The sequence below is a fragment of the Canis lupus genome, chromosome 23, assembly GCF_048164855.1.
Source record: "Canis lupus baileyi chromosome 23, mCanLup2.hap1, whole genome shotgun sequence".
In the NCBI taxonomy this organism is placed as follows: domain Eukaryota; kingdom Metazoa; phylum Chordata; class Mammalia; order Carnivora; family Canidae; genus Canis; species Canis lupus.
This window is the reverse complement of record NC_132860.1, coordinates 527344-547630: the sequence shown is the minus strand read 5'-3', so window position 1 is coordinate 547630 and position 20287 is coordinate 527344. Positions and strand designations below refer to the sequence as shown.

Below are 20287 nucleotides of genomic sequence, written 5' to 3'. Positions count from 1 at the left end.
AAACACAGCTGAGCTCAACGGGGACACCCATCAAAATCCCTGGTTTGAGCTTCCCACCCCACATCTCCCCCTGGACATTTAGACTGCAACTCACTCTTAAGGTCAAGAATGTAAGGATCCAAGAGGTGAACCTTGGGATAGTTTCAATTAGACTGCTAAGGGGATTCCTTCAAAATGTCACAGCCATAGTCAGGGGCACCTTTCCCATTTCCAGGCAACAAAGCACCAGGGAATACTCTGTGACTCATCCTCAGCAGCTGGTTCGAGGCCACCTGAGCTCCACAGGCTGAACTGGTGGGGGGTGGGGGGGTCTGTCTCCTTTCATTTATTTGACAGAGTTTTCGGAATAGTCAAGTACCAGGAGAAATGAAAATTGCAGTCACAGCTCTTAACCTTCTAAAGAGACACGAGGTTACTTTCGGGCAAATTTTGATCTCAGGAAATTGGGCTTTTAGGGCTTTCCAAACTCATTTTTTTTACAACCTTCTTGCTCTATGATGCTCCTAATTATCCCACTTCAACTCTCTGCTAACAGTCCCATGTCGGAAAATATCTATGAACATCTGAGGAGGATGCTCTGACTCCAGCAAGGATTAGGGGTTCCCTTTTCAGTGATCTTACTGGAACATACTGTAGTCTATTTTTTTAATAATAAATTTATTTTTTATTGGTGTTCAATTTGCCAACATACAGAATAACCCCCAGTGCTCATCCCGTCAAGGGCCCCCCTCAGTGCCCGTCACCCAGTCACCCCCACCCCCCGCCCTCCTCCCCTTCCACCACCCCTAGTTCGTTTCCCAGAGTTAGGAGTCTTCATTATATTGTGTTATTTCTGGTTATCCATACATTTTCCTACCTCAATAGATTATAAGATCCTTAAAGGCAGGGGACCAAGAATTACCCATCTTAACCCAGCATAGTAAGCTGGCTGAACGGTGTTGATTTTCATTGAAGCATTAGAAGGAAATTATAAAGGAAAATAATGTTTGTTTGGCTATATTAAAATTTAGAGGTTTATTAAAATAAGGATATCTTTTTACTCATATTTAAAAACGAGTAAATGAGATGAAACCAACAATTCACCAAAGAAATGCAAATAAGCAAATGAAAAAATGTTCAATCCTACTAGTAGTTAAGAAAATCCAGTTACATTTTTTGTTACAACTGCCAAATATCACACACACACACACACACACTTCCCTTCTTCTAAGATTTTCGATGTAGGGACCCTGGGTGGCTCAGCGGTTGAGCATCTGCCTTCAGCCCAGGGCATGACCCCAGGGTCCCAGAATCGAGCCCCCCATCGGGCTCCCTGCATGGAGCCTGCTTCTTCCTCTGCCTCTCTGTGTCTCTCATGAATAAATAAAATAAAATCTTAAAAAAAAAAAAAAAGATTTTCAATGTGAATTGCCAGCAGTATAAGAAGTATCCTTGTTACCACAGCTTTGTGTGTTTGTCTGTACTTTTGCCCGTGTGTGAAAATAAATACTGGCCCTTTAATTTGCATTTAAAATCAGTTTCTTGGGGATCCCTGGGTGGCTCAGTGGTTTGGCGCCTGCCTTTGGCCCAGGGCGCGATCCTGGAGTCCCGGGATAGAGTTCTGCATCGGGCTCCCGGCCTGGAGCCTGCTTCTCCCTCTGCCTGTGTCTCTGCCTCTCTCTCTTTCTCTCTCTCTCTCTGTGTCTATCATAAATAAATAAATAAATAAATAAATAAATAAATAAATAAATATTAAAAAAATAAAATAAAATCAGTTTCTTTAAATATTTTTGTTATAAGGTCTCAACAGTGAAGTCATAGTAGAGGCTACAGGCACTCAGATTGGCTCCTACCCTTCCACACTACCATACCCCCAGGCTTTGCTGCTTCACTCAAGATACAAATGAGCACTCTGCAACTAAATAAATTGTTCCCATGTCACTATCACCACCCTCAGGCCGGGAAGAAGTTGGATACAGAGATGAGGTCCAAGAGTTTTCATGACAAGATGTGTGTATTTAACCATGCTCCAAGGAATTCCAATCATTGTGCATGGATGTAACGGGCAGTACCACAGAGATGACTTCAGCCACTTCCCCACTGTGCACTGATAACACGGGGCTGGGTTCCCCCCAGTTCATCCTCACCCAGGCCTGTGTTTGGCGGAAGAACCAAGGCTTCACTGCCTAAGGGCCATATGCAGGAAGGAACAGAACTGCCTCTTCAAGCCATGTGCTTACAGCAATGAAATTTAAAATCTGAAGTTGATCTGAGCTAGTCCATAGGAAGCAATAGATAGATAGATAGATAGATAGATAGATAGATAGATAGATAGATGATAGATAGATATAAAAATATATATATAAAAACAAATGAAAAAATGAAATGAAAATCCATATATATATATATGTGGACTGCAGGAAACAAGATGGACTGCAGGAAACAAGAACAGCTGACGGCGGTATCTAGTTCCAGCTCTCACCATATATATGGATTTTCATTTCATTTTTTCATTTATTTATTTGCATTTCTTTGATGAATTGTTGGTTTCATCTAATTTACTCATTTTTAAATGAAGAAAAGGATATCTTTATTTTAATAAATTATATATGTATTTATATATGTGTGTATATATGTGTGTGTGTGTGTGTGTGTGTGTATATATATATATATCCCCATAATCCTACACCTAAGAATCTGATCTAAGGAAAAAACTAGAAATATAGATAAAGAATGATACCTAACATACTTGCAGTATTCCTTGTATTAGTGCAGGTGTGTTGAGGTGTAGAGAGATGAAAACAGCTTGTCTAATCATAGGGAAGTGTTTGTTAGATTAACCAAAGTTCATACAACAATTGAAAACGGATTTTAAAAGAATATTTAATAAAATGAATGAAAGCTCATGATAAAGTGTTAAGTGGAAAAATGTAGGAAAATACAAAAATTACTTTTATTTATTTATCTATTTTTAAACAAATGTTATTTATTTATTCATGAGAGACACAGAGAGAGAGGCAGAGACATAGGCAGAGGGAGAAGCAGGCTCCATGCAGGGAGCCCGACAGGGGACTCGATCCCGGGACCCCCGGGGTCACACCCTGAGCCAAAGGCAGGTGCTCAACCACTTAAGCCGCCCAGGCGTCCCACAAAAATTATTTTTAAAAGAAGAGGAGAATAGTTAGCAAAAATGGTATAGGAAAGTCATGTAAGATAAAGTCTAAGAGGTAATTAGCATATTAATTCGGCAATTTAGGAGGTCAAACTTATTCTCACAAAAGTATTTTTTCTTGAGTGGGGGGATGATGGTGGCAGAGAGGGACGGTGCCTCGTCCCACCAATACACCTAGATAACTGTCAAATCATCCTAAATACTCCAGAAATCAGCCTGAAGAAGAGCAGAACAAACCCCATTACTAAAGGCAGAGAAGAGCCCACGTTAAAGGTCCGAAGTGCTGAGATGCAGTTTGGGAGAGAAACAAACAGTGGCCTCTGCGGCGGGGAGGGAGCTGCGGTCACGGAGAAGGACAAGGAATAGACTAACACCCGGGAGTGCACAGGGAGAGCAAGTCTCCATAGTAATTGGCTTGAAGGGCAAGACGGGTCAAATTTCATGAGTTCCTGGAGTTCCAGGGATCAGCAGGCTCCCCTCGCCTTGTCTCGGGAGAGCCCTCCCGATAGCATTGGGGCTGCTCTTGGAGAGAACAGGGGCAAATGGCAATCTGAAGAGCACCTGGGGCTCACAGAGGGGAGTTTACTTGAGTCCCTGAGAGACAGCATTTATGGAGAGACTCCTCCAGGCACAGAGGGACTGGAAGACACGGCTTCCTTTCCCTACCTCTCACATAAGCACAGGCCACCTGCAGAAACCAGCACAGGACCAAACTCCACCTAACTTCCTTATACCACCCCCACTCCCCTGTGCTCCAGTGGAATAGCCCATTCCAGGCACACTTGCCTCGGTCCCAGTGCATCCCTCGGAAGACTGGCCCAAACCCCTGTCAACACCTTGTCTCCTACTCAGAGTTTTGCGGAGCCTCAGTTCCAGTGGCAATGGTGACAGGTCTCATTTCTACAGCAGACTATTTGGTACACCTACTCAAACATACGCCAGAGACCAAACAGTGCCCACAATAGGCAAAGAAAGCCCCCGTAAACAACTGGCCTGAAGGATACACCAGTCAGGACAGAACAGCAGAGCACACTCAGCACACACTGAGATACTCTCAGAAGCACCGGGCCCGAGCAAGGGGCACTCACTGCAGGGCACTACAGGACCTCTTCTTCACAAACCCATTACCCTCAAGGACAGGAAAGGTAGCTTCGCTTAGACAAAGTGAGAAGACAGAGAAATTTGTCCCAAATGAAGGAACTGGACAGGGCCACAGCCAGAGATCTAAGCAAAACAGATGTTATATGCCTGATGGAGTATTTAAAATACTCACTGGGGGCAGCCCGGGTGGCTCAGTTGTTTAACACTGTTTTAACCCAGGGCGTGATCCTGGAGACCTGGGATCGAGTCCCACGTCAGGATCCCTGCATGGAGCCTACTTCTCCCTCTGCCTGTGTCTCTGCCTCTCTCTCTCTCTCTCTCTCTCTCTCTCTCTCTCTCTGTATCTCTCATGAATAAATGGATGGAATCTTTAAAAAAAAAAATTACTCACTGGACTTGAGAACAGAATGGAAGACATTAGTGAGACCCTAAACATGGTCATAAAGAAGAACCAATCACAGATGAAGAGTGCAATAAATGAGATTAGAAGCATGCTTGTTGCAATGAAACCGAGAAATGAATTAATAACCTAGAAGACAGAGTAATGGAAAGTCATCAAGAAGAACAAAAGAGAGGATAAAAGAATTATGCAAAATGGAATAGACTTAGGGAACTCGGTGACTCCATCAAATGTAGTAGCATTTACATTACAGGAATCCTAGAGGAAGAAGAAAATGAAAAGAAAAAAGAAAAGAAAAAGAGAAAAGAAAAGGAAAAGAAAAAAGGAAAAGGAAAGAGAAAGGAAAGGAAAGGAAAGGAAAGGAAAGGAAAGGAAAGGAAAGGAAAGGAAAGGAAAGGAAAGGAAAGGAAAAGAAAAAAGAGAAAAGAGAAAAGAAAAGAAAAAGAAGAGAAAAGAGAAAGAAAAGGAAAGAAAAGAGGGCAGCCCGGGTGGCTCAGAGGTTTAGCGCTGCCTTCAGCCCAGGGCCTGATCCTGGGGTCTAGGGATCGAGTCCCACGTCGGGCTCCCTGCATGGAGCCTGCTTCTCCCTCTGCCTGGGTCTCCGCCTCTCTCTGTGTCTCTCTCTGTGTGTCTCTATGAATAAATAAATAAAATCTTAAAAAAAAAAAAAGAAGAAGAAGAAGAAGAAAAGAAAAGGCAATCCCGTCATCCACTAGGCCGTGACGAGCCCGGAGGACGTCGTGCCAGGTGAAGTGAGCCCGAGCCCAAGCCCGGGGAGCGGCACCTAGAAACACCAACGCGGGTCCCTTCCTTCCTCACATTCCATCGCCGTTACCTGTCGCACCGTCAGTGCCCACGGATTGGGGCCTCAGGTGAGTCTGACCCGGAGCATAATCAATGCCCTGGGCTAACCGGCCTTCGAGGAGGCTCATCCACACATGGATTTGATTCAATCAAAAATCTTGTCACCTGAAAATCTGCATAATGGGGCGCAGAATCCCAGTAACTGTCGGAAGGTGGAGCGAAGGATCGGCTGTGCGTGCAGGTGCGGCCGCCCGGCCCTGTGCAGGTGGCCGCGCAGGGACAGGAGGGGGCAGAGGCAAGAGCCGGGGGTGGCGGTGGCTGTGCTGTGGCCACTCCAACGAGTGGCTGCCAGCAGCTCTGGCACCCGGTCAGGGCCGACCTGAGGGCTCCGTCCTGGCTGCCCCGGGGCCCAGGCGCCCTCGGCCGTGGAAGCCCGTCCAGCCTCCAGGGCAGCCCGGTGGCCGGGCTGTGGGCTGAGCCCAGCGTCCCTGCTGGGGGCCGTGCCACCCTCGTCCCCATCAGCCCTGGCCTGGGTGGCGTCCAGCCGCCTCCTCTCCCTAGCCGTCCACATACCCAGCCAGGCAGCGGTGGGGACCTTAGCTCGTGGCCACACTGGTCGTGAGGCCAACACCACTCGAGCAGGAGGAGGGCCCCTGGCACCTGCCACCAATAAAAACAAATGCAGCCTTATTACAAAAAAAATAAATAAATAAAAGAAAAGTTCAATGACTTCGAGCACCACAGATCTACCCTCCCGCGGTCCAAGGGATCGTGGTCCACAACAGTGTCACTGGGTTAAATCAGTGTGGGCAGAGCCGTGCTCCTGCGGAGGCCGTGGGCAAGGCCCTTCCCCGCCCCTCCCAGCCTGCGCGGCCCCCTCAGCTGTGGCACCCCTGCAGCCCTGCCTTCACCACCGCACCTCCTGTCCTCCTGTTGTCACCGTGTCCCCACTATGACCCTCACGCCTCTCCCTCTTGCCCGGACCTAGATGACCACCTGGACCAGATAGTCCGGGTGAGTCCTCCTGGTTCAAGACCCTTCATCACAGCCTGGGAGTTCCTCAGCCACGGAGGTCACATAGGCGGGGGGCTCAGGGCGTGGGGACCACACCGGCCCAAGATCACCTCCTCCCCCTTCTCTTCCTTTTCTTCTTCTCCTCCTCCTTCTTCTTCTTCTTCTTCTTCTTCTTCTTCTTCTTCTTCTTCTTCTTCTCCTCTTCCTCCTCCTCCTCCTCCTCCTCCTCCTCCTCCTTCTTCTTCTTCTTCTTCTTCTCCTTCTTCTTCTCCTCCTTCTCCTCCTCTTCCTCCTCCTCCTCCTCCTCCTTCTCCTTCTCCTTCCTTTTTTTTGGGGAGTATAAAAATCCCACCTCATATTTTAAAATCTAAATAAGAAGATTCTCTATTGACTGTAGCTGGTTTCCTTTTGTTTTTAAAAATAATAACCCTTTCAGAGTTTCCCCCAGAATTCTGACGACTAAATGAAGCTCAGAGCTAATCCATTACGTTGGTAGCCGGCGCATACCGTGATCTCTACATAAAGTCACAGTCTCCGCTGCACAGTTGTCAAGTGTGTCAAGTTCCCACATGGCCCAGGTGGAGCTACGCACACCAAAGCCCTTAGGATGCACTGTGCTCTCATTTTTCTCTGGGGTTTGCACAGACTCTTCCCTTTTAAAAATATTAGGTCCTCTCTTTTGATGAATCCTCATTCAACTAATGATTCACCCGACGCCCAGATTTCGGTGACCCTTAGCCCCCCTCCTTTCCAACCTTCTTCCAGGAGAATCCTAATCATGCCCCGAGTGCCCCCAATTCTTTAGGAGGTTTGCAGAGAGATGCTTCACGTGCCCATAGACCAGTTACGCAGCCTCGTTCTTTACCCAGCGTCTGCCATGTTCCCTCTCGCTCTGGCTCTCCCTGGGTAGGATGGGAGAGCAGTCTCCCCTGTACATAACGCCCGTCATCTGAAGGCCAGCGTTCACACCACGGATATCGCTGAAACCACTAGCATGGAAAGAGGGACGCTGGCTTCCCTGTTGAGGTAGGAAAATCTTCTTATTCAATGCCATGCCCCACTTTGTCACTTGGGCCCCAGAGAAGACATTTCTTTCATCTTCCTAAAGCAAAGCCCCAAACGAGAACCGACACCTCCTTCTCTGACAACACGCGGCAGCTCTTCCTCCTTAGGTTGGTCTGTATCTCGTCACTTGAAGGTATATTTTCCCAAGTTCACATTCAAGAAACGTGGCGTTTTCCTTCGATTGGTGTCCCAGACCCACCTCCACAAACATGTCCAGTTGATAAGACACGTTTAGCCCTAGGCAACCCCTTCTCCTGTCCCCCACGGCACCGGGTAGGCATAAAGGGGAAAGATCACTAGAAAACACCTTATTAGCGTCTCCGGAAGACCCAGAGTCACCTAAGCATCCCCACTTTTCCTGACCGCTTCCGTCTACCCTGAGTCGGCCTCCGCGGGACACCTGGGCATCTTCTGTCCCCTAATCTTCCTGTTGCTTCTCGTGTCCACCTTCCTGCTCCTGGCCTGCTGCTTTCCCCAGATCAAGGCCATACCCACCTTGCTTTCTCACTCCTCCATAGTCGTAGCCGACTTTTCAAATCCTCCACAGCTAAGCATCTATCGTCAAACCTTCCTTGCTTATCTCTAGTGACATCACATCAATGCCCTGGGTCAAAAAAATAAAAAAATAAAAAGATAAAAAAAATAAAGCCCTGGGACAAAAGATTCCCTTACTACCGGTGCAGAAAAGGAAAAACAGAATAAAGGAAACAAAGAAAGCCTTCCCATCACCTGCATTTTTATCTAACTAAAAAAGTTCCTTCACCAAGGATGCTTAAAATCCCCATCATTTACGTGACAAAAACAAGCAGTTTTTAAATGGCAGTTTTCCCTATTTTGATGTTTCCAGGATCCTACTGCCAAGACTCATTCTCAGGGCGTCTCAAGATACCGTAGGCTTTCCCTGCCCTCCACAGACTCTATAAAAGCTAGTCATCCTTAAAAAAAAAAAAAAAAAAAAAAAAAAAACACAAAAACAAAAAAACCCAAAATCTAGTTCTGCTAGGCATTTGGCCTAAGAATTGGAGCTCTACTCTGATGACGGCTTTGACCATACGTATCCGTGAAATTCATTCAGCTTCAAGCGATGAACCCAAAATAGTCGTGGCCTACACGAGGCGAAAATTGTTCTCCCTTTCGTGGGAGACTCTCAGATTATGCAGACTGAGTCCGGACGGGCAGCTCTGCTCCGGAAGGTGTGTGCGCGGCAGGTGGGTTCAGGTCCTGGCAGCAGCGGCCCCAAAGCCCGCCTCAAGCTCCGCAGCCTCCTTCCGGGAGCAGGATGGGGGGGAACCAAGAAGAAGAAGAAAGGGCCGAAGTTACTTGCCTCCTGTCTCCCGAAGCTCCTGGAATCCGTCACCCAACATTTTAATCATGTCTTTTTGTTCAAAACACGGCCACTCCAGCCCAGGGCGCTGGGGGTGTCTCACCGTCGTGCAGGGCGCGTGCCCGCCGACCTCCCTCCTGCTGTGCGAGGAGGCCACGGAACGAGGTCGGGCTAAGCAGCAGCCTCGGCGCTACAGCCGTGACCTTTCCGCCGCCTAATAATAAACTCTGGAGTCACCTAAAATAGGACGCCTTGAATTCCACATTCTTGTAAAAAATTTGAAGTAAACGTCAAAATCCTAGCATTCGATGTAATGCCAGCAAGCCAATCAGTGGTTTAACTCCCTGCCTTGCCTTAAAAGAAAGTTCTAAAAATCGGGAAAAAGCAGATGATAACGGTGAACGTAATTTCTGAAACGTGACATAAATAACTCTTGGGGCGAATTAGAACCAGAGCAAGAAGCCGTCTTCTGTCCCCTTTAAGCGTGCATGTGTCTCATTCGAATGCTCTCCATTCTCCTTCTGGGCCTCTCGGTAAAAGGTAGGGCGTTGGGGCCCAGACGGCAGGCGAGCGGAATCGAGGGAAGTGGCCTGAGGTTCGGTGACTCGGGGTCACTGGCCTGCCGACCCTTATGAAGACTCACGCGATCAACCGGTCGGCGCCCCAGCTTCTTCCTATATTTGATCATCACCACGAGGGGGGCTAGAGCCTCGTCACAGAAACCACTGTGCTTCGGGCCACACGGGGCCCAAGGTTCCAGCAACTGTGCTTTGCCGGGGAAGCGCCCTGGCCCAGGGGACCAGCCACACGTGTATCTCCTCTAACACAGGCCGCACGGGGGTCCGACGGCGGGAGCCTGATAGGATAGCGTAGCAGGGAAAGCACAGACCCTACAGCAGGAGACCCGGATGGTGAGCTCCCCCCTGTACCAGCTACGTGGACTTGGTGAAGACATTTGAGGCCTCTGGGTCGCAGCTGCCTCGTCTCTGAAGTGGGGAGGATCATAGTACCTGAGCCGCGGCTCCCGTGCTCATCGATGCAATCGAAACGGCGCACATGGAATACTCAGCACTAGGGTAACGAGCACCTACGTGCTCAGCAAGAGTCCGTTTATCCTTTCATGTCCTGGCTGTTTATGCCCTCGGCCTGGCTTCAGAATCTAGCTTTTGGATAAGCCCCCTCTGCGTAATGATTCATTGTAGGGTGTCCTTACCTTTCCCCTCTCTCTTCTTCCTCATATCCTGCTTCTGCTTTATAGGGTCCAGTCTGTCTGCAAACAGTTTTATGCCCAAAGGAAGAGCACCAAGCACTCCGGAGTCTCCTCGCATGGTCCGGAATTGAGGCTCTGGCACGTACTTGCTGTGACACTGGGCATCCCGAGGCACCGCTCCGACCCTCATTTCTTTACCTACAGTATACAGACGGCAGCAGTTACGTACTGGGTAAGCTGCCGAGAGTGCTCAAGGCTGCCGTGCGCGTATTTAGCACGGTGACTGGTGTAGAGCAGGCACTTCAACAATGTCTGTTTTCTGTAAAATGAGGACTATAATACTTTTTTCAAAGGACACGCATGAGCTTAAGGAAGCAGCCCCACAAGCTGTCGCGTCAGCGTTTTGCTCCGTGTGTCTCCATGTACCCGAGTGCATGTGTGTCTGTGCACGTGTGCAGGTATGCAAGACGCTCCGTCCTAAAACAGAAGATGTAAAAACAAGCGGGATCTTCCCCTCATGCGTCAGGTTACCAAAAATAAAATCCTTAAGTGCTTACTGACTGCTTACCCTACGTAAACATAATTGCGTCATCGGTTGACTGATAACAAATGACCCTTCTGACCCCACCACGGAGAAATATAAAGTGCATCACTGTGTCTTCATATTCATAAATACTGGCAACCAGTGGGCTTCTCACTTTATTTTTTTCTCACAGTTATATCAACTGATCTGGCCTCGCAATACGTGACACACGAGGGCCAGACATCAGACCAGCAACCAGGTCTCAGGACCTCTGAAAATCTACTTATCAGCCAACAAGTTCCATACGAGTGCGTCCTACAGAAATAGAACATGAGCCACGTGGGTGATTTGAAATTTTCTAGGAACCACATTTTAAGGTAATTGTAGAGTAAAGGGAATAGGTAAGACTGACTTAATAACTGATTTCATGTGGCCTGATACATCCCGAATAACGTCATTTCAGCGTGACCATACAAAAGCCATTGCGATGGTGTACATGCTCTCTTATTTTGTCTTTGAGTTGATGGGTATTTTATACTCACAGGACATCCTAGTTTGCACCAGCTGCATTTCAGGTGTTTAACAGCCACGCGTGGGTAGGGGCTACCATATCGGACAGTACAGCTCTATATGATTGTTGGGTAATTGGGTAGGGTAAAGACTCAATAAAAAAATTAGTGCTTTACATGAAAATATTCCATCATGTATATCATCTATTACTCTGTAATTTAAATAAAGGAAATAAATTTAATTCTTTTTTAAGTCTTTTTTTTTAAGATTTTATTTATTTATTCATGAGAGACACAGAGCGAGAGAGAGAGGCAGAGACACAGGCAGAGGGAGAAGCAGGCTCCATGCAGGGAGCCCGACGTGGGACTCGAACCTGGGTCTCCAGGATCAGGCCCTGGACTGAAGGCAGGTGCGAAACCGCTGAGTCACCTGGGCTGCCCCAGGAAATAAATTTAAATAACTAAGGTAAATTTGAATAACTAAAATTGGTGCATTTAATTAGAAATTATTTAAAATATCTCAAGCATTTTTTAAAAATTTACTTTATGAAACATACATCACACAGGCAAAGTAAAGGAGGGAAAAGAGACCAGATCCTATAAGGAGTAAATGATCTATCAAGATATGAGCATAAATACTTACTTTCCTATTTTTAAACCCAAATATTTATGTATTTATTTATTTATTTAACCCAAACAATTAAAAATGACATTAAAATTCTTTACAAGGGGATCCCTGGGTGGCTCAGTGGTTTAGCGCTGCCTTCAGCCCAGGGAGTGATCCTGGAGCCCCAGGATCGAGTCCCACGTCGGGCTCCCTGCATGGAGCCTGCTTCTCCCTCTGCCTGTGTCTCTGCCTCTCTCTCTTTCTATGTCTATCAAGAATAAATAAATAGAATCTAAAAAAAAATAAAAATCAATAAAAATCAATAAATAAATAAAATAAAATTCTTTATAAATGAAAGAAGAATACGAGTCATTGAGTTTAGGTACAGGTGGAAATTCTGGGGATCCTCGCACAGTTGAAGTCAAGGGTTCACCGGAACGCACGAGAGAAGTGTGCTGTACATTTACAATACAACGTGACGCATGTTCACCTTGAGCTGAGTACAGGGAACTAAGGAAACAGGGATCGAGAGCACTGGCCGGACCGTGAGTCATGGCTACGGGGTCAGGTGGAGCCAACGCCTCCTGGAAGAGGCTCCGTCCCTCTAAGTGAAATCCTGGGGCAGTGCTTGTGGGAGGAGCTTCGAAGAAAAGGAGAGGAGCCACGCATCCCAGGCCTGAGGAGCATCACCTTTTGTCCCTCAAGGAAGCGGAGAAGTAGACATAGGATTTGGGGAAGTGGGGAGGGGCTTCAACAAAGTGAGAACTGGACCCAGGGTCTCCCCGAATAACGTTGAATACTTCACTAAACGCGGGGTTCATAAAGCCCGACAGAGAGCTGAAAGTAAAGGAGGGTATTACCGGTTTCCAGCCTGGAAAAGAGAAACCACCTGCAGTCCGTAACACAGAGAAATTAAGTCCGGAGAGTTGATTACCAAGGGTCAGACTTGCTAAGGAGGGGGACACGCAGGGACAGTGAGGCCAGCCCGGATCAGCAGCAGCAGGAGGAAGCACTGCCCCGCACATCGCAGGAGCTGAGGGCCTTCCCGGAGCCAGCGGGTGGCTCCACGTGGCAGAAGCCCAAGTCACCAGGGCGGCTCCTCCCCGAAGCCGGGCCGCGTCCTGGGCCTAGACCGGGGCGGCAAGGCGGCCACCACCGAGAGAGGAGGCGCAGGGACAGGGCTGGCCTGACTCCGGCCTTCCCAGAGGCCCAGCCTGCCGCCTCCGCAGCGGGGAGGGCGGCCTGCAGACGTCTGCCCCCAGACAGACAGCGGGACAGGAGGCGGCCGTGCAGCCGCGCAGCTTGAGGGGCACCACGAGGGCTTGTCCAGCAGGAGTGTCCCAGCTCCGCTGTATGTTAGAGACCCTACGGCATCGGGACGCAAAGTAACAGGAAAGACCTGTATGTTTCTTTCAATAAAGCGTTTCAACGACCTCTGTGTGAGCAACGTCACGAACCAGGAGGCACCCGAACCAGATAGTGAGGCCGTAAGAGCCCGGAGTGGGGAGAAGAGCCTGGGGCCTCTGCACAGGGAGAGGGAGAGGTTGGTTGGGGCTCCAGTCTGGCCCCTCCAACTACGGGGTCGGTGGGGTCACAGGGCACTGCGGCCAACCAGCAGCCCGGAGCTCTGCAGCCACCCCACCTGTGCAAAGGCCCCGGGGCCCCGACCAAGGTGTTCAGCCCCGTGCCCCAGTCTTCCAGGGAGCACTACAGGGAGCACCACAGGGACTCCCTCGGGGACGTTAGTGAGGATTATACGTGATCAGGTATTCAGTGTTTAGGTAAGTGCCTGGACGTAGTAAGGGCTCAATGAAAGAAGCTCTTCACATCTTCAAGTGAATGTGTAAGGAACAAATACGACTATATATGCATTAATCATTAAGACACATTAAGTTCACATATATTTACTTAAAATCATTAAAAATTAAAACGATCTATAATCTTCCGGGAATGACTATATTTCATTTAATGCATATTCCCTGATATTTAATTACGCATCCTATAACTTTGATAATATTCTTACTTGCCCACAACTAATGGATTTCAAAATATTTCTATATTCCAGATATCACTCATGTAAATGTCGGATTATTACTCACAATATCCGGGACCTTATGTTTCATCGTTGTCCCATATGTTTGACAAAGTCATGAGCTTGGATAAATTCAATTATTTGTCACCCATAAACCTGAGTCCCTGCTGCTAAATTGGGCAAAAGGCAAATGCACACCCATGCCAAGTGGTCTCATGTTGACTTTTTTACCCTAAACATCAAGCGGACCCTTACAACCCAGGCAAGTAAGAATATTATTATGCCTGGGTCTCTGCCTCTCTCTCTCTCTCTCTGTGTCTCTTATGAATAAATAAATAAAATCTTTAAAATGGAATAAAATAAAACATAAAAATCAAAATAAAATTATCTTTATCCTACTTCCACTTTATCAAATTACCCATTTATTTGGTCATTTTTATATCAAAATCCTGGAAAAAGTTGCCTATATTCATTTTTTTTTCTCTCTTACCAATAAACACATCCCAATCAGGGTTATGCTCCCCTCACTCCAAGGAAACTTCTCTAGCCAAGGACGCAAGTGCCCTTCACGTTGCACCCACATCGTAGGGTTCACGGTCCTCGTGTTAGCCCGTCAGCTACGTCGAGCAGAGCTTTCACTCTTTGACGTGCTCTCTCGGCTTCTGGGACAACACATTCTCTCCATTCCTCTCCTGGCTCAGTGGCCTTTCTCCGTCGGGAAGCAAAACCCCCTTCATCTTATTCTCGCCCCCTGAACGCCGGAGCACACCAGGCTCCACCTGGTCCTTCCACCTTCTCTATTCATACGGGCTCCCTTGGTAATCTCTTTCCCGGCTCGTGTCGATGAATCCCAGACTTATACCTGCAGCCCATATGTCTGTCCCAGAGTTTAGATTGAGCCTTCCCCCTAGAGTCCTGAAGACATGTGAGCTCAACAAGTCTACACGGGATTCCTCATCTTTACTCAAAGCTTCCTTCGTTGACAGCTCCCATGTCCGTTATCTTTCAAGTTGCTCAGCCCAGAATCATCAGTCGTCCTTGACCCTCTTCTTTCTCTTATGCTCAACCGGAAAATTCTCTTGGCTGTCCTTTCAACACATGCCCAGGGTCAAAATACGTCCCGCCACCTCCGCTGCTAACACGCTGGTCTGCACAAATACCGTTTCTCATCTGGGTTGCCGCAACGGCGTCTACGAGTCTCCGTGGTCTCCCCTTCCCCTACATTAGCAGCGGCTGCAGGGACCCCTTTAGACCTAAATCAGGTCACGTCGCACCTCGGCACTGGTCCCCTCTCACAGCAAAAACCAAGGTCCTACGTGATCGGGCTCCTGTTATGTCTTTGACATCAGATCCCGATATTTCTACCACTGTTCCTTGGCTCCGGCCACTGTTTGAATGATAAATATTTGTTAAATCGAAACGGAGCTCCCGTTTCCAAGGGGCTCGTACTCAACTGGAAGAAACAGAGGCATAGCAAGGGTTGCAAACAGACCGCGGAGATTAGAGCTCTCCGCTAGCCCCAGCCTGGATTCCGGTAGGCAGGTGAGCGTGAAGGTAGAGCAATTCGCCGGGGACGGGGAGGCGTTGGGGAGCACGGGTGAGAACCAAAAACCCTTGAGGCAGGGCAAGCCCCGCGAATGCGAAGCTCTGGAGAAATGAGTCAGCAGGACGTTTAGAGAATGACAAGCACGGGGGCCAAGGAATGACACTTGAGGTCAGAGGACGTGGACGTGGGGGTACAGAGAACCAGAGCTGGCACTTCACGGGGGGCTGGGCCAGGAGAGACTCCATCTGTCTGCTTCCAGCCGCTCCCGGAGCAACTCGCCCACCGCGTCCTCTGGTGGACACGTCGCCTCAACAAGGCTCATGCGATACTTGGAAAGGATCCTGAATTCCCGGAGTTGAAGGCGCAACAGAGAAACCTAGAGTCACATTTAACTTGACAAGGTGAAGGAGTGGGCGTGCTGCGGTATCAAATTCGCTTTGTACAGAATCTCCATCCCTGGTAGTGTTGTTTTTCCCGATGAGCCGCGTTTAGACTACGTCCGCAAGGCTTGATCTCCCCGTCCACCCAAACACTGACTCACTTACAGCGGGCGTCAGGCTAACGCTGCTCTAGCTAATACCCAGCAAGTCCACAAGGTGTTAGTCGCCCGGGATTTTGTATAAAAGGTGAGCTGAGACGTGACTCGGTCCACAGCTTTCTCCGGACGCGGCTGCTGACCAAAGGTGAGTCTTGGGGTCGGTTCTTACCAAGTGGTGGCAGCTGCTTTTGAAAGGACAGGCTCTGTAGGACCCGGAGAACACATCGAGACCTTTCCAACTGCCGTTGCGTAGACGGTTTGTTCTTGTCGATGTGGCTACTTGAGTATCGCTAATGTGAGGTGGCCACTGCATGTGGCCCAAGTCGCCTGGCCTCTCAAGCAGCCTTACTTTAAACAAAAGTAATAAGCAAAAGCAGCGGACAACATTCACGAGATGCAAAAACTGGCGAGCCCGTTTCCTTTTTCCTTTTAAACAGAAATAGGCTTAAAAAATCTTAAAAAAATAAACAAAAATAGTCTTAAAAATTTTTTAAAAATAAACAAAAATACTCTTAAAAAATTTTTTTTAAATAAACAAAAATAGTCTTAAAATCTTTTTAAAAATAAACAAAAATAGTCCTTAAAACGGTAATGAAGGGACGAAGAGGATGATCACAATTACCACCCACAGAACAATCACTAGAAGACTCCAATCTTTAAATACTGCTGTGCAAAAAAAATCATTATATTGGAGTGTTGACCTGTAATGGGGGTCTACTTCGACCAAAAAAAAAAAAAAAAGAAGAAGGAGAAGGGGTATAAGAAGAGACGTGTGTTCAAGAGCGGGAGAGGAAAGGGAAGGAGGGAAAAAGTTGCTGGAGCTAAGTGCGGCGGCTGGGAGGACGGGAAGATCAATGGTTTGGGGTCTGGTGACCTCCCACGCTCGTAATTGTTTGGCTTCTTCTGAGCCTTGTCTGCTTCCCAGCCCGGGATGAGGTCGGTCCGGTTTTGCTTCCTCCTCTGCTGCTGGAGGGCGGCCTGCGGCGCGGGCTGTGAGCTGACCAACGTCACCATCGCGGTGGAGAAGGAGGAGTGTCGCTTCTGCATAAGCGTCAACGCCACCTGGTGTGCCGGCTACTGCTACACGCGGGTAGGAGCTGGCTTGGCTGGGAGTCAGGGTGGGGCTTCCCCAGCCCCGCTGTGCAGCCCCCCAACCCCCGCCGTGCCCGCCAGGAGCCCGGGCCCTTAGCGCCACTTGGGTCGGGCTTGGCCTCGAGCAGGTCAGTCCAGCAGAGCCTTGCACCGGACCACCCCCCACCCCACCCCCCGCCTGCGACGTGCGCTTGCAGCGAAGTGCTGCTGGGCTGGGTCCGACAGAGGCAGGGAAACAGAGCACAGATGCCCGACGATGGGGCATCTTCCCTGGTCCCCAAAGCCGGTGCTGTAACGGAGGCCAGGTCCTTGCCCCAAATAGTGTCAAAACACATTTCAGGCCACACCAAAGCACAGACACGGGGCCCCTAATCATGGGCAACAAGCAGCCCGGAGCCACTTGGCACCGCAGAATTAGAGCCCGCGTGACTCCACGAGCCTCGGCTTCCCCCTGCTGCTGCTGGGGAAACCGAGGCCCGGGGTGCAGCGCCGCTAGCTCGTGGTCCCGCAGCCTCTGTGCCTTAGTCCAAGCCAGGAGTTTCCACTGTGCTTCCTGACTGTCTTCTCCTAGAACAGCTGCTTGTCTATGAACCAAAATCGAGAATAGCAACCTTTTAATGAAAGGCCTTTTACAGGGAGGTAAATGAGCGTGATCCACAGACCCGACGGCATGACCTTAACCCGAATTAACAGCCGTGCCCGTTTCTTCCCTCGGCGCAAATAATGTTGCTAGAAATCGCTGGGGAAAGAATCTGTTCTGCTTGGATTGAAAGTGCTCGGACTTTGTGCAAAAAAGCACAAAGTGCAAACTGTGGATACCTCGAAACTGAGAGCCCTGCACAATACAGGCATTTAAAGGGAGGACCTAGGGGGCCCCTGCGTGGGGCGCCTACGGGACCGTGTGCCCTCGGTTAGGAACCCTGGGCTGAGCTTTAGGGGGTAAAAGCTGGAGCCCGCGGCAGGCAGGCAATGTCCCCCGTGCGGGGCCCCTTCCCGAGTGCTTTAGCCTGACTCGGTCCCCCTCACGCTCCCCAGGATCTCGTGTACAAGGACGCGGCCAGGCCCAGCATCCAGAAGACATGCACCTTCAGGGAGCTGGCGTACGAGACGGTGAGAGTGCCCGGCTGCGCCCGCCACGCGGACTCCCTGCACACGTATCCAGTCGCCACCGAGTGTCACTGCGGCAGGTGTGACAGCGACAGCACCGACTGCACGGTGCGCGGCCTGGGGCCCGGCTACTGCTCCTTCGGAGAGCCGCAGCAGTGAAGAGGCGCGGGCACCCGGCCGCAGCCTTGTCCCCAGGCTGAGGCGCCGGGGCCCTGCCCTCGGGCTGCACTGTCCCCCGCACCCCCTGGTCCGAGCCGGTCCCCAGACACGGGGCTGCTTGCCCGGCCCCCCCTCTTAGAAGTCCTCCCGGGCCACTGCTCCTTCTTGGAACTGGGGTCCCCAGGCCCGGGGCAGCCAGCGGGTCCCCGTGCAGAAGGCAGCACTCCTCTAGACCCCGCAGGCCTCGAGAGCGGAGCCCCCAGGACTGCAGCCCGGCCCGGCCTGAGACTCGCCCGCCACGGCTTCCTTGACGGGAGCGCCCTCAGGGAGAGGCGGGGGAGAGGCCGGAAGGGACGGGCGAGGCCACCCCGTGCAAGGCGGCAGGTGCAGGAGCGCCACCTCCCCTCCTGTGCACCTGCAGCGTCCGCACGCCTGCCTCTTGCTGGATTCCCGCCAACCAGGTGGTCACCGAGCTCAGGCTCCTAAGCTCTCGCCACCCGGCCCTTTAGTTAAGGGCAAAAGCAAGAAATGTTAACATGGGCTGATTTTCCCAGGCCCACAACTATTTCATCATTTACACAAATTGAACCAACCCTGTCCGACTCCTGAAGACTCTGTTGGGACGTCGGGGAAGAGAACCTTATCACCCTGCCGCCGGGGCCAGGACCCCCCCCTTCGGGGGGAGGTGGGTTTGAACGTAGATTTGAAGGCAATGTTGTCACTTTAGTACGTATATTTATCTTATCGACAAATATATTTGTGCAAAGAAATAGCTTCTTTAGAAAGAATTAGCCAGGAGGGAAAAAAAAAAACCCAAAAACCTAAAATCCTGCGTGTTTGCCCGAGTCCTGCGTATCAGTCTCTTCTTTGGTCTATCCGTGTCCTCCCAAATCTGTTTCTTTTAAAAGGGTGAATATTAAAAGTATTTCATGATTTCTTTTCGAGGTGTTACCTCTCTTAGGTATGTGCTTGTTTCACACTTACGTTGTTTAATTTATTTAAACCTTATTTTTTAAATAAAGATGCTAGCCACAGAGTCACACATCTAGAGTTTTTCCATGCGTAAGCAAATGACTAAAATATCAGTCATGTTTATAATATTAGTAGAAATCATGTTAAACAATAACGCCCAGCTCTTCTAGAATATTTACTTGTCCTCACCTTTGGAAATATTAAAATTAATTCGTTGCATTTCTAGAAGTGTTTCTTTATTTAAACGTCCTGTCATTTTTCAAAGCCCGTTTCTGAGGGAATGTGGGGGGGGGGGGAAGGCAAAGAGAGAACCGCAGAGTGGGAGGGGACCCGGGAGATTCTCTAATTCCTTTCCTGAGCCTTTGAAATGGAGACATTGAAGTCCGAGATGGTTCCCGGACGCACCGAGAACTCAGAGCGTTCGGGCGCCGCAGGGTGAGGACGCGGGCCTGGCCCTTGACCCAATCTGCCGCGCTGCTCCGTCGCGCTGAGAAGCCCCCTGGGCCAAGACCGGAGCCAGGTTGCACGTATCGGTAGCCAGGCTGGGCCCCCGGGTCTGGTGCCGATTGCGGCTGTAGTTACAGCCTCCGCGGCATCTCGACACCCCGCGATTGGGGCCGCACTGACGGGGTTTAATAAGGGCTCTGGATTACAACGCAGCGTTTTCCTTCTTCTCGGGCTTCTGGAAATCGGAATAGCTGCCTTCCCGTCGGAGACACTACAGGGCGCTGGCCTCAGGGTTAACGCGTCTTCATCGCCTCGTCCAGAGGTAGCATCTCAACCAAGTCACTTAAATTCTCTGCATTTCGGTTTCCGCAGCTGTCAAAGGAGGAGAGTAATATCATTCACCTCAGAGGGTTGTCAGGGTGATTAAGTGGGATCGGACGTGCCGAAGACCCCGCGCCTGGCGCACAGCCGGTCCCCGGTAGGTCCGAGCGGTCGCACCTTGAGAGACAGGCCGGTGTCAAGACAGTAAGTGGCCTTCCGTAAAACAACGTAGCTTAGGCTTTTCCTAACTATATTAGGTAAGATATCTAACTATTCCGGGCATCCGTTTCCTCATTTTTAAAGTGGAGAGTGAAAATGGTAACTATGCCACAGGGCGGCTCCGAAGAGGAAAAACGGGAACGGGC

The 20287-nt window shown here is 49.6% G+C and overlaps 1 protein-coding gene across 1 annotated transcript; it reads left to right on the top strand.

The window, feature by feature from the left end:
- Positions 1 to 15810: 15810 nt before the first annotated feature.
- On the top strand, positions 15811 to 19382 carry FSHB (follicle stimulating hormone subunit beta). The gene is made up of 3 exons (XM_072793715.1): positions 15811 to 15969; positions 16750 to 16914; positions 17952 to 19382. The coding sequence occupies exons 2-3, from the start codon at positions 16756 to 16758 to the stop codon at positions 18180 to 18182; spliced, it is 390 nt and encodes a 129-aa protein (XP_072649816.1). The 5' UTR covers positions 15811 to 15969; positions 16750 to 16755; the 3' UTR covers positions 18183 to 19382.
- Positions 19383 to 20287: the final 905 nt, after the last annotated feature.